This window comes from Dama dama, chromosome 10 (assembly GCF_033118175.1).
Source record: "Dama dama isolate Ldn47 chromosome 10, ASM3311817v1, whole genome shotgun sequence".
NCBI classification, from domain to species: Eukaryota; Metazoa; Chordata; class Mammalia; order Artiodactyla; family Cervidae; genus Dama; species Dama dama.
The window spans coordinates 33,460,990-33,477,793 of NC_083690.1; the positions used below are offsets into that span (position 1 = coordinate 33,460,990).

The 16,804-nt window shown below is 36.3% G+C and overlaps 1 protein-coding gene across 7 annotated transcripts in view; it reads right to left on the minus strand.

Moving 5' to 3' along the window:
- The window catches only part of GTF2I (general transcription factor IIi), an 81,224-nt gene that overhangs the window by 46,945 nt on the left and 17,475 nt on the right, over window positions 1–16,804 (minus strand). For all 7 annotated transcript variants that reach the window (XR_009694477.1, XM_061153389.1, XM_061153388.1 and 4 more), the window contains 8 exons: window positions 15,606–15,709; window positions 12,431–12,569; window positions 9,547–9,681; window positions 8,230–8,413; window positions 8,036–8,064; window positions 5,276–5,330; window positions 4,774–4,817; window positions 2,252–2,329 (listed from right to left, as the gene is read on the minus strand). Coding sequence is in view for 6 of the 7 variants with exons in the window: in XM_061153389.1 (XP_061009372.1) it covers window positions 2,252–2,329; window positions 4,774–4,817; window positions 5,276–5,330; window positions 8,036–8,064; window positions 8,230–8,413; window positions 9,547–9,681; window positions 12,431–12,569; window positions 15,606–15,704 (763 nt within the window). In the remaining variant the exon portion in view is untranslated. Of the gene's footprint in view, window positions 1–2,251; window positions 2,330–4,773; window positions 4,818–5,275; window positions 5,331–8,035; window positions 8,065–8,229; window positions 8,414–9,546; window positions 9,682–12,430; window positions 12,570–15,605; window positions 15,710–16,804 lie in introns of those variants that run through there.

Below are 16,804 nucleotides of genomic sequence, written 5' to 3' on the forward strand. Positions count from 1 at the left end.
GCAACTTTGGAAAAAGGTAGAAACAGAGATATGGATATGCTTGAGAAAACTGACAATGTAACAGAACATACTGAAGAAAACCACGGAGATGTAAAAGTATCACAATAAAAAAACAATAGTCTTTTCAGCAAAAGGTGCTGGAAAAACTGGATATCTGTATGTGAAAGTTTGAACTTGGTATTCTGTACACTATATAAAAATTAAGTCTAAACCAATCATAGACTTAAATGTAGAACCATAAAAGTGTTTATAAAACACAGAAGAAAATCTCTAAACTAAGATTTTTTTTTTTAGATATGGTACTTAAGCACAATTCATACAAGGGAAAAAACTCCCCACTAAGCTGGACATCATCAAATTAACCTATTTGCCAATCCAATCACAAACGACTTTTATATTCAGAATATACAAAGAACTACAAAAAATACCAAAACTGCATGGACTGTATCTCTCAGGCTAGATGAAAATCAATAGTCTGGCTCCCGCCTTCAACTGCACTTGATCTTTTCAGCAATCTTTTCTTCTACAAATATCAGATTTCCACTCCCATTACTCAAGCATTACTCACACTCCCTATTTTAAAGGGAAAAAAAAACTTACATAATCCTGTGTAGTAAGAGCAAAGCTAAAAAGACAATGCCACAGATAAAGGCAGAATTTTATTTTTAAAAATTAAATATAATGTGCTAAAAAAGATTTTCTTAAACAGTGTTTATTAAGTATGTTAGCAAGGTACCAAAAACTGCTAAACAGCTAAATATTTTCCAAAATTTTAACTTTTCAATTAAAACCCCTTAGACTTACCTAAACCTAGCCATGTGATTACTAGCATCATAGCAATAAAACAATCAAAACTGACATAAAAATTATGAAATTCACTAGGAGACAATATATGTATATAGATTTAATATATATGTATACATGATTACAAAGTAGAATAAATTTATCCCTAACTTTTACAATACTCCAGAACTAATAAAAACTTATTATTTTAAATGAACTAAACCTATTAGAGAAATGCAAATTAAAATCAAAAAGAGGTATCACAAGACACCCAATAAAGTGGTTAAAAATAATGCGGACCATACAAGTGTTAAGGCGGACATGGAGCCACTAGAACTACTGACCCCACTGATGGAAATGTACAACAGTAAAAGCACAGTGGAAAACAGCTTAAACACCTACCACAGATCTCAGCTATTCCAGTTCTAGGACTTCTACTCAAGAGAAATGAACGCGTATTTCCAAACAAATGTTCATAGCAACTTTATTTTTAATAGCCCCGAACTAGAAACAACCAAAATGTCCATCAATAGACAGAGGGATAAATTGTGGTACAGATGAACAATGGAGTAACATTCAGCAACAAGATGGAATTAGCTATCGACATATGCAACACTGCGGATGAATTTCAAAACAATTACATGGAATTTGAAAGTCACAGCTCCCCACCCCAAGAAAATAGTACATACTTTATGATGATTCCATTTATATAAATTTCTTAAAGCTGCAAACTAAAATAAAATGATAGAAAACAAATCAGCCATTGGCTGGGGAGAGCTGTGAATTACAAAGAGGCTCAAGGAAATTTGAGGGTTATGGACATTTCATTATCTTGAGTGCAGTGAAGACTTATGTTTTTGGGTTTATGGGTATACATAAAACCAATCAGATCTTATACTTTAAATGTTTGATGTACTTTATGCATCTATGACAATTAAACTTACCATAAACTAGAGATGTTCTTCTAAACTAAAATCCATCAATGCAGAAAAGCAAACTGCACTGTGAAATTATGACCTTTAATTCCTTCTTGATTATCATTCAAGCAAAGATACAGAATAAAATGATAAATACCTAAAACTTAATGTCTTATCTTTTATAGACTTTTAAAATAATAAAAATAATGTGAAGCTATTTTTGTCCCACAAATAGATATTAAAGGTTTAGAAGACCTTTTATGCCTTGCAAATAACTCTGAAAAGTGAAATTGAAATCTATCTTAAGCTACAACTTTTACTTGTCCTTTTTAAGAATATTAATGATTATTTAACATTTCCCCTGTAGACCGACTTTCAGTGTCCCATTTTGAAATCAATTTTATTCCAATGAGAAATTACAAGTACACCTGCTAGTCAAGGACCAAAGGACCAATCAATAAAACAATATCTAAGAAATTCAGGCAATTAACAAATTTTAATTATAACCACCAATAATTTCTGTAAAGAAAAACTTTATTAAATAGTACTACCTTGAATGTTATATTGATAGTAATCAGGATCTTCAGATTCTTCCTTCACTGTCACAGCTGCCATTTCCAGAGAAATGCCTATAAAAGCAAATTAAATTATATAACTATACTCTGAGGCATTCAGATTGTATAGGGAAGTCCCTTGTGCTCTGCTATTAATGCAAAATAATGCATTCAATTCATATTTTAAAGGTTTCCAAAAGACAAAAGCTTGCAAGGTGTCACGGGGACAAAAATAACCTAAAACCCAACTAAGACAAAGTTTTAATCACACTACTAACATTCTGGGATTATTTAAAGCTAAATCTGTCCTCCATCAAGTTATCGTTACAATTAAAGAAAATTAGTCACACTGCTTTCACTCATAGTTAAAAATATTTTTATAAATCAATGAAAATCACCTGTACATCAATTTTAATGACCCAATATTCTACAGTAAAGATGGCATACTTCTTAATGATTTTAATGAGATACACTTGATTTTTTTCCCTCCTAACATGTCCTTTTATTAATAAGGGTAACAAATCATACCTTTTAGCATAACATTTTGCCCAAAATGAGGATAAATAATTTGAAGTAGATCTTTGTGGCCAGATATAAATGAGTGTGTATTGTACAATTCCATGTAGAGGAAGGTCAAAATTAGACAAAAGAAATCTATGTTGTTAAAATTCAAGTAATGTCAATTATACCTCAAGAAAGCTGAAAAAAATTAAAATGCATATGAGCCTTAGGTTAAAAAAACACACTTAAGCAAACAGTTGACTTTCAGAGAAGAGTAATGAGAGGGGAGAAGGAGAGACCCTTCTTGGGGTGTTATTAATATTCTGTATCCCATTGAGGGTTAGGTCACAGGCATTTTTATTCATTGGCCATATATACACTTTTATTTCACATATATTATACTTCAATTTTATCAACAATTTTACAAAAGATTCTCAACAAATTCTTTAGTGAGTTCTTAAGAAAAGGTATTTTCCCCACATATTCAAAAACAAAGTGTAAGGCAGAAAAAAAATAAACCCATGAAAAAAAACCCTTATAAATAAACCGCTATGTGTACTATTAAATCTACAATTAAGATGGTTAAAAAAATATGATTTTTTCTCAAATCAGCATGTCTATTTTTGGATCCAAATTATTCAGGAGACAAATATATAAATAAAGGGAAGAAGATTACAAAATGGTGATTTCAGCACAATAAACTAAAAACTAAACCGAGATTTCCTGTGACATGAAAGAAAAGAAGGAAAGAAAAATGCTTCTGTGAAACAAACTGTGTGACAAGCTCAAATACTTATTCCCAATAAGGAGAATTCAACACTGCCTTTCTTGCAGACCCCTCTAAAAATAACATACATAAAAATTCTCATTCATTGTCTCTCTCTCTCACACACACACACTCTTCTCCTAACCTCAACAATTCATTTCAAATGCCATTCGATTGCTCTGACCAAGATATGCAGCTGCACCAGGGAGTTTCAATTGCCCAAAGCAAGGTGGCAGAAGCAGACTATTTATTTATGAGGGGCAGAAGAAGCTGAGTGACGGGCCTGGGAGACTGAGGACAATGAGGGACAAGCATCAGCGGTGCCAGCCCAACGGCAGTGTCAAAGGGTCAGCGAGACAAAGAGGCTGCAGTGAGGCCTGTGCGGAATGAAACGTGTAAACATGCTAAACAAGGTTTCCACGACTCAGAAAGTTCTCCAGGAAAGGAAGAAAAGAAAAAAAAAAAAAAACCCTGGGGTGTCCAAGAGTGGAACTGAAGATATGAGCATGAAAAATCATAGATGGAAATGGATAAACATATGTATGTAAATACAAATACACATCAACAGATACTCCAGCTTTGCCTACTTAGAAGAAATGACATCCCAACTGCAGCAGTAACATCTAGCACCAACATGTGATTTCTTAGCAAAAGAAAAGAAGGGAGTGAGGGAAAAAGCAGACAGACAAGAAAACACTAGAATTGCAATAAAACAAAAAAGAGAGGCAATAACAAGCGTTGGTCAAGCGATGGAAACCCAAACCCTCACACGCTGCTGCCGAGAACATAAAATGATACAGTCACTAAGGAAAACAATTCTGTCAGTAGCTTAAAAAGTGAAGCAAAGAACCACAATTCACTCCTCTGAATCTACTAAAAAAAGGTAATGAAGACACATCTCCGCCCAGACACATATACAGCTGTTCATATTGTTAGTCAAAATTACCAAAACTGGCAAGAACTCAAATGTCCATTAAATGGTGAATGGATAAAGAAAGAGTAGTATATCCCATACAATGGAACAATATCCAAGTGTGAACTATTTATATATGCTGCAAGGTTTTAGAAGCTGTTCCTCAAATCATGAACAAGCAGCAGCAGTAATATTAACGAATAATGTCACCTTTTGGAATAAATTTGTTCTACTTCACATCAAAGCAGTAAGTAATGAGTCCAAATACAAGCTTCTAAATTAAGGGAAAGTCTTCTTTACTTACATTTCACAAGTGATTCTAAAAGCACTGGTACATACCAGAATCTTCTGTGGGTTCAGTTTTCACTTTGACGGGGCCACAGCTGAAAGGAAAAGGAGCCCTGATGAAGCTCTGCACAATGAGGGCCACTTACACACAGCGCTCAAATGCCCTGATCTCACAGGACAAACACTCACCTGACCCAGTCAGTGCAAAAGTGACTCATTTTAAAATTCACATACTTGTTTCCTGCATCAATGACCTGTCAACTGAATTTAGAAATCTAATTCCAACCAACATTTTCGAAGGGAAAAGTAAAATAAAACAACATGGTCTTACTAGAAGGTCCTCCTATTCACAGTGTGGTCACCAGACTAATCACACCAGCTTCATTCAGGTTAACTACTGCCATTCATAACTACTAAGTCAAAAAGCACATTTTCACAGGCCCTCCAAAGGGTTCAAACACAGGCCTTTTTAATATTCTAATACATCAATAATCTAAACACTAAAACTTGCTGAAGTATGGAGATTTATTAGTACTAATGAAATATGCTTTACCTTCCACTTGGAGATAGCATTGACCTTTCAGCATCTGTAACCATCACACGACCACCTAGGTACAAAAAAAGAAATTAAGATTTAGATTTTTCCAACACCAATATGAAGTATGACTATGCTTCCAAAGGTCCTAACAGAATGAACAGGGGAAAGGGAGTTCACAGTTCAGGATCATTCAAATGAGTACTGCTGTTAGTTTGAAAGAGCGTCCTTCATTCTCTAAGGAAGATATTTAGGGATGATAATCATCTAACAGCTTTTAGCCCCTCAACCCTCCACAAACCTCCCATTAATGGGAAAGCTCCTATTTTTATCAGTGAAATAAGTACACCAATATACTATTACTGAATAAGACAATACTGATGTATAAAGCAAGTCAGATTTCTATTAGGAGTAGATCTGGGGACTTTCCTGGTGGTCCATAGGGTAAGACTCTGCACTTCGACTACAATGGGCACAGGTTCAATCCCTGGTTGGGGAACTAAGATCCAGCATGAGTACATCTGACTCAGAAGAACTGGACGACAATGACTGCTAACAGGTACAAGATCCTTCCTAGGATGATGAGACAGGGTGATAGCTGTACATCTTGTATACATACTGCAACCCACTGACTTACACACCATAAAACCGTGAATTCTATGACTGCAAAAATAAAAAAACAGGAAAAAAGAACAAGACTGACTCCATCAAATGCTGACAAAGTTGCAGAACAACTACAGTTCACACTGCTGGTGGGAATGTAAACCAAAACCACCACACTGAAAGCCACTTTGGCAGTGTCTTAAAAAGGTAAATATATAACTAACTATTGTTATGATCTCACCATTCCCTTTAAGTTATCTACCCAGGAGACATGAAAACAATGTCCACATAAAAACTTGCACTCAAATATCATAGTGGCTTTCTTTATAAAAGCCAAGAAATGGAAACCCACATGTTCATGGGCAAGTGAATCAGTAAACAAATTGGGAGTATCTGTACAGTAGAATACTAATCAGTAATAAAAAAAAAATAGTAACTGTTGATACATGAAATGTAGGAAAATCGCAAAGCAAGAAGCCAAACAAACAAAAAAGAGTACATACTCTAAGATTCCATTTCCATAAAAAAATATAGGAAATCTCTGCTGACAACATGAGTGACAGTCTGGGGACAAGGCAGAGGAGGAGAGGAATTACGAAGGGGTGTGAGGAAGTGTGGGGGTGAGACAGGTTTCATTATCCTGATTGCAATGACAGTTTTCACAGCATATACATGTGCGGAAGCTTAGCAAACCATACACTTTAAATATGTGTAGTTTACTGTATGTCAATCATATTTCAATAAGCCTGTTAAAAGTTTTTACACTGGAAAATGCAATCCCATTATAATTGCAACTTTTCAATTACTTTGGAAGTCAATATGGCAAAAGAGCTGAGCCATACAAAGTCACCCACTTGGACAACTCATTATTATAAATACTCTATAGAAATATTCTTTAACTAACCACTAGGCCTCAATGTTTCAGAACATGTTTCTAGAATCACAGACTTCATAAAATACAAATGGCAAACTATGGCTAATTTGCAATACATCAGGGTAAAAAAATGTTGATCAAGAAAAAATGAATTTTAACTGAAACATGAAAATCAAGTCTATACTTTCTCAATCTCAAAAAGGACACATACAAAAACCCACAGCTAACTCAACAGTGAAAGCTCGAATGTCTTCCGCCTAGTATGGAGAATGAGGTGGTGTCTGCTACAGCCATGTTCTTCTCAATAGTGAACTGAACATCCTTGCCAGAGCAACAAGACTAAAAAATAAAAAACATTCAGACTGAGAAGTCAACTGTCTTGATTTACATACAACACGATTCACTCTGTGGAAAGTCCAGAAATAAACAGGGTCAACTAACCAAACTGCCAAAGCCGTTCCATATACCATATGGACTGTATACTTTAGACAGGTCAACTTTATTTATGGCATGTCAACGATACCCCAAGAAAGCTTCTAAAAAATTAATCTTTTCATCGGGGTGAGAATAACAGAGGTTACCAATCAGAAAACAATACATGCTTGGGTATCCATATGTTATCATGTCCTTTCACATTTACATTGCTTAGAAGTTGCCAATGACAGTGATTATTTTCTTTTACAAGTCTCAAAGGGGTGCTAGCCTTTTAAATAATCCCCCTTTTCCCTTCAAAGAGAATGTCTGGACTTCCCAGAAGGAAGTCCTGTTGAAAACCTGTTCATTCTTCAATGGCCCATCTTAATTCCCTCTGCCTCGTAAACTCCTTCCTGGGCTTCCTCCCTGGAACCTCCGCTATCGGTTCCTCCAGGGTGTGTCCATCGAGCTCCTCTTGTGACGACTCCACCCTTAGACACCAGCACTGGAAACCTTTAATGCTTACACACACGCTGTGCATCCCCACCCCACCCAATCCTGTGCTCCATCTCTCTGGCGGCTCAGTGGATACTATATAAATTAAACCCCTCAGAATTCTGGGGTATGAGGGCAGATCCTTACACCCTGCAAACACAAAGTCTTGAATACATCTTAAAGCAAGCAGCCGAGCTGAACACAGTAAGTCTCTGGTTTTTCAGCTCAATAGACTTTTCACTGGTTTATATAAACATGTACCATTCCACTCCAAAATGTCTTACATCATATTCTCAAAGAAAATAAAGGAGACATCATTACAATACATTAAATTTTGACACAACAGATTTAGTAATCAGTCCTGTTATTATGTAAGCAAAGCAATCACTTACCTAGGTGCTTCTTTGGCTCTAGGAAAGGTCTGCAGTAAAACAGAACAAAATATTACATGTAAACACAAAAAGTTATCAAAAAGCATAAATTTAAATGGTTTCTATGGTAAACAATAATAAAAACATATTTAACTTAAGGTGAATATTCAACTTTATTTGAAAAACTATTGAGGGCAAGGGAGGAAGTACTTCACCTTTTAATGATAAATGAAATCCCTGCTTTGTTCTCCAAAATCCACTTCAGGGTTGCGAGATCATAGTTTTCAGGGTGTTTGAAGGCTACTCCTTCTGGAAGCCCCTGCACCACCACGGCCGACTGATCTCGGAGCATCTTTTCATATGGAACAGGTACCACTGTTGACTTGCCTAAAGCTTTCCCTGAGGTTAAGAGATATGGAAAAGGCAGAAAGACAGTAATCATTAAATGGTAAGATCTGAAAAACTTAACCATGATCAGTTATCATGGTTCAATAAATGGCATTAGTAGGTTTTCTTCTTTTTGTTTTTGTGTTTTTTTTTTTGCCATGTCGCTTGCAGAATCTCAGTTCCCCAATCAGGGATTGAATCCAGGTCACGTCAGTGAAAAGCCCAAAACCCTAACCACTAGACCACCAGGGAACTCCCCCGCATTCGTGCTTTTGCAATATTTGATTTCAAAACTACTTTCAAATACTAGAGGGCCCTATTCCTATGTTAGCAGTAGTCTAAACCTGAAACGAATTCAAAAGGCCAAAATGGAAAGTATATACTGATAAAATACACACCTAAAATTCACACAAAAGGAAAGGAGCAATGGCCCACTCTGGTATAATACAATCTTTTCATATACAATTCAGCCTCAGAACATGGAACCCTGACGAATCCTACTGTTACCATAAAACACAAGGCAATTTGGGGCAAATATTCTCAATGAAACCTTATTAGGTAAACACACCCCTATATTCACAAACAAACATATCCTCTCGGCTGTCTGCGGGTATCAGACAGGGGGCCCACACATGCTGGAAACTCCAGTCCCCAGAGTTGAGCTTTACCTACAACTTCATAGTGTAACCTGTATCTTCCCCCTCTTTCTTCTTTCCCTAAAAAGAGCTATATATTGCATAACTAGACTAACGAAAAGTGCTTTTTTCCCAGGGACTTGTTGAGATCAGCACACTTGTCAAAAATAAACAGCAGTTTTCAGGTCATTATGCTGTGTCACTGCAGGTTCTCTGGTGGGGGATGCGGATAGTGGTGAAGTTATGCATGTGTAAGAGGCAAGGGGTAGACAGGGAATCTCTACACCCTCCTCTCTAATTGTGCTGTGAACCTAAAACTGCATTAAAAAACAAAAAAACAACTCTAAGAGCTAAAGAAAGGTCATTCATAATGTTAACCCAGTATCTAGGAATCAACTCATTCAATTGTCAAAGTGTGTTACGTGATTGTTAAGTCAATTACTTGATCTGCCCTTTAGAAAAGCCAACTATATAACATATTTTTTAGGCAATTCAAGTATATAACCCTACCATAGCAAAAGCAGAAATAGTCCTCAACTGTTTTTCTCAGTGTTTCAATCTCTACAGCATCGACACTCATCCGATTTGCCTGGGTTGTAGATTTCATTTTATGCATCTCTGCAGCCTTTTCTTCTTCTTCAACACCTATAAAATATTAACACCATAAAAGGTCCATATCCATTATCTTAATATTTGATTTTTGCTAAGAATATTTTTTCCAAATGCTAACACTTATGATTTGACAGAAACGAAAGGGAGGAGGAGGAACTTTAAAAATAAGAACCTAAAAGACAAATGAATGGAAATTATAAGAAACAGAGATCATCTCTGAAACAAGAGCAACTATAGGTGACAATTCTACCAAGTAAAAATTAGATACTAGCAATTTTAAAATGAAAAAATACTTTAGAGTAACTACAAATTTAACATGGGAAGATTATCACCACAAAAATCATTCTTGTTGCCAAGTCTAACACAAAAGCCTCTACAGACACTTGACGTGTGGCTACTTAGCACTTGAAATGTACACAGTCCAAATTAAGATGTGTTGTAAATTTATAATATAGCCTGGATTTTGAAGATTTAGTACAAAAAATTGTATGCAAAATACCCCATTAATAATTTTTTGAAGAAGGAAATGGAAACCCACTCCAGTATTCTTGTCTGTGAAATCCCATAGAGAGAGAAGCCTGGCAAGCTACAGTCCATGTGATTGCAGAGAGTCAGACACAACTTAGCAACTAAACAACCACCCATCCTTCAAGGTACTAGTCATTTTCACATTCACCTATTCATTTTAAAATCCTCTAGGAGATAACAAAGTTCATCTTCCTAATGACTTATAGCGTTTCTACAGTGATTAACAAGATTTGGATTAAACAAATTAGTGGTGGGGGAGAAGAGCGAATAAAACAATTGCTTAGTATGCTTTCTGAAGGACTGAGTGTCTATTATACAAGAAAATATCATATGATGGTGATAATGAACTTTAATTGAGATTTTTTTAGAGAGATTTCATTTGTAAGGGGTCTAATTCTCAGAATGCCACCATCAAAATTGAAGCTCACAGAGAATGCAGAAACAGAAAGCAAACAGGTCTAAGAATATTCTGGCATAAATTATTTTTATTTAATGAAAAATGTAAACCTTCAGTGTATCTCTCAGACGACCTAGTGCTGCTCACAGAAGGTGCTGGCACTTAAGTTTGATGTGCTGTGCCCCTGGTTCTGGATGTCCTTTGTTAAAACCAGGAAATAGGATGGAAAAATATATCTGGTGGAAATGTCACTCTGTTGATTGTGAGCTATAAATGTTTACCTTTTAAAAATAATTTAAAAGTATAAACAAATGATTAATATGTAAGTTGATATAGAGGCAAAAAAGCAAAAAAAAAAACCATGTGAGCCATCCGGTATTTTGGTTGTTGCTTTAATAAAGGATTTGCACAGGTGTACAAAAAAATAATTTTTATACTGATTATATATGTTGAATGATAATGTTTTAGATGTCAGGTTAAAATATATCCACTAAGACAAATGATGCGTTCTCCTTACTTTTTATTAGAAAAATTTTAATTACCTAAGTGAGTCACATTATTTTATTTCCATAGGATACTGCCTTTCAAAACCCTGGAAAAGAGCTTAGAACTCTCTACTAAGAATTTCTAAACTGACTCATAAACCCATTGATTTGGTTTCAGAGACAATTGATCTTATCTGCAGAATAGTTTATAGGAGTAAGAGGTACTTAAGCATTATATACCAGAAGATTATTCTCTGTGGCATCAACATTTTGGTAATAAAAAAAGTATGAATACTAACAGGCAGGGACTATAATTTGCAACCGAGGACAATTCCCCTAACGCTTAGTTCTCACCACTGAAGAAGCCCATTAGCAAAGCACATAGGGAACAGGGACGTACACACAGCTGCCAGTGGGACTGCAGTATTCATGGGACAGATGGCAACTGGCACACACGTGATCAAAGCAACATTATTAGTATAAATTCAAATGCACAAACAGAATCCAAGTCTTAAAAATCCTCAAAATGGTAAGAAATAATGAGGGAAAAAATTTAAACAGATTACTACCAGGAAGCTGAAAAGATAATGGTGGCCGGGGGTGGCGGGTACAGTGGAGGGGAGAGATGTGTTTTTAAAAATACAATTGAGAATTGAAATTAATGACTTAAGAATGAACTTTTATTCACCCATTATCTGCCTTAATGTATCACGAATTGGATCTGACTTGATAGTGGAAATTTAAGTTTGGATCTTAAAGACAAAAGCTATGGACAGTGTTAGGTTAGACACAGATATGAACACTGTCATACTGTGAGAGGTTCTAGCTTTTAACACCCGACAGTAAATTTCTCTAATGCATTTGTTCCAATGTCAAATAAACACATTACCTGGATGAACTCCTGATTGGAGGATCGCAAACCTCAGAGAACAGAGGATAAGATGACTCCACTGAGGGGTCGGTCAGGAAGACCTGTGGAACTTTCTTCATGCTTACTCAAACTTAATGCAGAGGAAAACTTTTTTTTTCTCCAATACATCAAACATCTATCAGGGACAAGGCTTGCTTATCTGAATTAAGAAATTTTAATCACTCTGACGTTTCTCTACTTTCTAAGGTGTTTCACTAAGCCAGAGTCAAGCAAGGAGCACAGTACAATACACAGTGACTATTTTTCTTAAGCTCTTCAGTATCTCTCCCCTTATAGGTAACTACGTCAGTGATTTCCTTTGAGCATTCTGAGACGTCACCATGGACTTCAGAAAAGTCTTTTTTGGGGTATAAATCTCATTCAGCTTTAGAAGCGAAAACAATGTGTTCTCCATAAATATAAATATTTATGGAATACAGAAGATAAAAATACAATACTTACAGTATTTTACAAAATCTTTCTGAAAGTCCTTTCTAGTGTTGACAAAAGCACGTCCTCTCTCGGTTCCAACAACAAACACATCTGTTTCATACACTGCGATGCACGCCACTTCCGCCTTGGACTTGGCCAGTTCTTTACACTAAAATACACAAATAGTAAATCTTATGTTACACACAGACATTTAACAGCACTCTTTCAGCTGGATGAATAAAAAAATCTTATCACCTGACCAGCCTTAATGCCTCATCTGGAATAAGGTAGTTTCTAGCTTCTGACCTTAAGTTAGCGTATCTAGAAGAGAGTTCGCATTTTTTTTTTTTTTTAAAGAGACCGCTATTTCTAAATTGTTTACAACCTTGATTTTTAAGAATTTCACAGAATCTGTATGAAAAAAGGTTGTAACCTGTTATAGGTCAAAAACCCAAGAGACAGACTCAGATGTGGACACGGGCTTGCTGGCGAGCACTCCCAGTGACCCCCACCTTGCTCGGTGAGGGGCGGCAGGGTTCCGCAGAGCGAGAGCGAACTCGGGAGCTGGTTTGGGCCTCCCCCAAGGAAGGGGGACCCTGGGCAAGGGAGCCTCTGACACAGAGGAGCCAGCCGTCCTGCAGGGGAGGGGGACCTAGAAGCCACACTACAGCTCCCATCACAAACGCCCACCTCCACAAGTATCTCCACATGTATACACCACTGGAAACCCATTCAGAAAGGTACACTTCTACTGAGTACATTCCTAAGAGACTAAATATTCTTCCCTTATAGAAAATGTTGCCGATTCCAATTATCACTCTGAAACACAACACTGAAAATATCATCTGGGAACAAAATAGTTATGTGTATCTTGACTGACTTTCTTAGAAGACAGTCAGAGACATGAAACAACAGTCCAAAAACACTCAAAAGTAAAAACTTTTAAGGTCCTCAAAACCTACTAAAAATTGCTTTCTAAGAAGGGTCATCAGTTGACACTCCCCTCCCATCTGTACTTCTAGAAGGGCTAACTCTCAGTATCCTAGCAAATGTTACTGTGCAACTTTCCCAGAACCATTTTTTAAAAAAGTATAAACCATTATTATACTTCAGTATAATCAATAATCCAGGGAATTCCCAGGTGGGCCAGTGGTTAGGACTCGGTGCTCAGGTTTAATTCCTGGCTGGGGACTTATCCCACAAGCCACAGCAAAAAAACAAACGCAAAACAAAAAACCCCCAATAATCCAATGATTAGCATCAAAATCAAAGGGTATTAAAGAATATGGAACTTTAGACAGTTTTCTGTAAATTGGCTTATCTTTCACTTATTTTTATACTATATTAGTGTTTCTCTATTAATGCATAAAGGTACCTCACTAATATTAGGCATAGAAAAGTTGTTTACGGAATTAAATACATATTTACATACATTTTCTCCTAGTTTTTTAATCCTGACTATCTTTAAATTTTAACTCATCTAGAATTTAACTTAACACACAATAAAGACTTTCTTCCCCCAAACAGCCTATGTTCTCAGTATCACTTGTTGAAAACTATAGCTTCCTCCAGCTGTTTTTGATTTGTACCACTACCATCCTCTAATTTCTTAAATGGAAATCACCTGCATAATATCGCTTTAAAATGGTATCTGTAATCAATCATTTCATACCTACTTTCATGATCAGAAAGCTTCTGAGCTGTGATAAAGCCACAGCAGAGAAACTGTGACCTTGAGGTGAGCCCACACCCTTCTCAGCATGACGAACACTGCTGTACTCTAGTTGTGTTATATACATTTCTGTGAGATGGACCCTGGCTGCTCACCTGTAAGGAACTATTATTTACGTACCGTGTGATAGATGAGGGTGCATTCTTGCTGCACTATCCACTCTTAGTTGGACAACCCTGTCACCAAAGGGTTGGTGAAACAGCAAAGCAAGATTCTTGTACTGTCTAAGGATTTAGACCAAAGAAGCCTATGGGCCAAAGGAAGAGGGATGAAGCCAACCTATAATCTACCATACTTCACAAAACACAACTGGGAACAGGAGAGACTTTTACTCCTGCTGGTGAGGAGGAAATAAACGCTGCCAAAGGTGAGAAAACTATGAAGACAGTCTAAGGAAGAGAATGGGTCCTATGCAACTTTATGTCATGCTATGCAGAGATTCGTGTTAAAGAAAATGATTTAATATCAACAGAGTAGATTTAATCTCTAAATTATTTAACACGACAGCCACAAATGTTGACTGATTTTTAAGACCAAAAGCGAGAAATAAGTGACATTCAGACAGTAATAGTATATACAGTCACTAACCACTCTAAAATTGCTTTCTTGAAGGAGATAATTTTTTAAATTCCTATGTAGTAGAAAGAAGGGGGGAAAATGCCCAAATGGAAAAACAAGAGATTCCACTAGTATTCTGCTATATATATATATATTATATTATATATATATAATACTTAAAGACAGGAAGTACACAGCCTCCTCCTGCTTAGAATACATAATTTCATTGTGTCAGAAAATACGTAAGTCTGATAGTTTTCAAATTCATGAACTCATACATATTCATAAAAACATGATAAGCAAATTATAGTACTATGATAGTAATACAGAAATACAACAAAATAATTATTTTGCAATTATGTATAAATAAGTTTTTTTAAAAATAAAGTTACACTACATATTTGGTAGAAGGTCACCAAATTCAGAAAATTGTGAATGCAAAGCACAATAAAATAAAGAACAGATGTAAAATAGTGAATATGCTCTTAAGGCCCAAAATTGTGGAAATGTTCTTCACACTGATACAGTAAGACACCCAGCAACACCCTACAATATGCAAACTCACTCAGACTAACTTCAAATATCACACTTAAATTCAAAGTTAAGGCTTGCAAAACAAGGGATTGCCTAAGATATTAGGAGGTTGAAAATTTAAATTAAATGTAAAAAATTATACATTCAGGTAAGTTAAAGAACATTCTGAAACATAGTATGCAGTAATGTTTGACTTGAAAGGCTTAACCCCATTAACTATTAGTCAAGCAAAAAATCTGTATATATTAAAAATAAAAGACATAGTATACGTTTTCCAAATAAAAGACATAGTATACGTTTTCCAAAAACCAATCAATCATTTTCACAAGCCCCATGTTATCCAACTATGGAAAACTTTACACAACTGCAGAGCCATCTCACCATGGACTCGAGAGCAGACATGAGGAACGTCACCACCATCCTGCTCTCAGAGGACTCCTCATCTTCGACGGGCAGGGTAGACACTGCTACTTGGGCCATGATCCCTAGGAAAGAGAAGCATCAAGGAAGTGAGTGCTAGAAACTCAGTGTCCGGCTCAATGTATATTTAGAACTGGGAGGGTCCTCCATGAATTGCCTAATTTACAGTTTTCTTGCGATAGAGAAAAAGTAAGAGACTCAAAAACCAAGTATTCTAGGGACTTGCCTGGTGGTCTAGTAGCTAAGACCGCATCTTCCAATGCAGGGGGTATGGGTTTCACCCCTGCTTGGGGATTAAGATCCTGCATGCCACAAGATGCAGCCAAAAACTAAATAAATAAAATTTGTTTAAAAAAAAAAAAGTATTCTATTTGCCCCAAACTCCTATTACCCTGTAAGATACAGAACCTATCTCCTAATTTTCCATCTAGTTTTATTTCCATAAAATTAGGTCAGCATCACCTCCCAAAATAAATTTATCTGTCACCCAGAAAGTTTCCCAATGACAGCAAGAGGTAGTGCACTTCACAATCCAGGCAGTTTATCACAGTTCAACACACACCACCTCCCTTTCTCCTGAGGGCACTGATTACTTAAGAGTGGATGAAGCAGCCAGGGTGGGGCACAGGATTTCTACTTTCTCACTAAGGAAACAGGCTGCAGGACAAATAACATCTAAGATTCCTTTATAACACTTTCTCTCTAGAAAACTTTAGTATCAGCAAAGAGGCTCAGCTGAATTTCAAGCACTATAAAAATACAACACATAAACCATTCAATAGGAAGTGTTGGCAAGGATATGGAGAAATAGGAATCCTTGTGCATTGCTATCAGGAGTGTAAAATGGTGCATCCACTGTGGAAAAGTTTGGTATTCCTCTAAAAAATTACTCAGAATCACCATGATGCAGCAATTCCACTTCTGGGTATATACTCGAGAGAACTGAAAGCAGGGACGTGAACAGGTGTTTGCACACTCGTGTTCACAGCAGCATTACTCACAGGAGCCAAAAAGTGGAACCCCAAAGGCCCACTGTCAGATGAATGAACAAACCAAATATCACACATCCATATAATGGAATGTAATTCAGCCTTAAAAACGCTTGAAGTTCTGATACATGCTGTAATAGAGATGAACCTTAAAAATATTATTATTCTAAG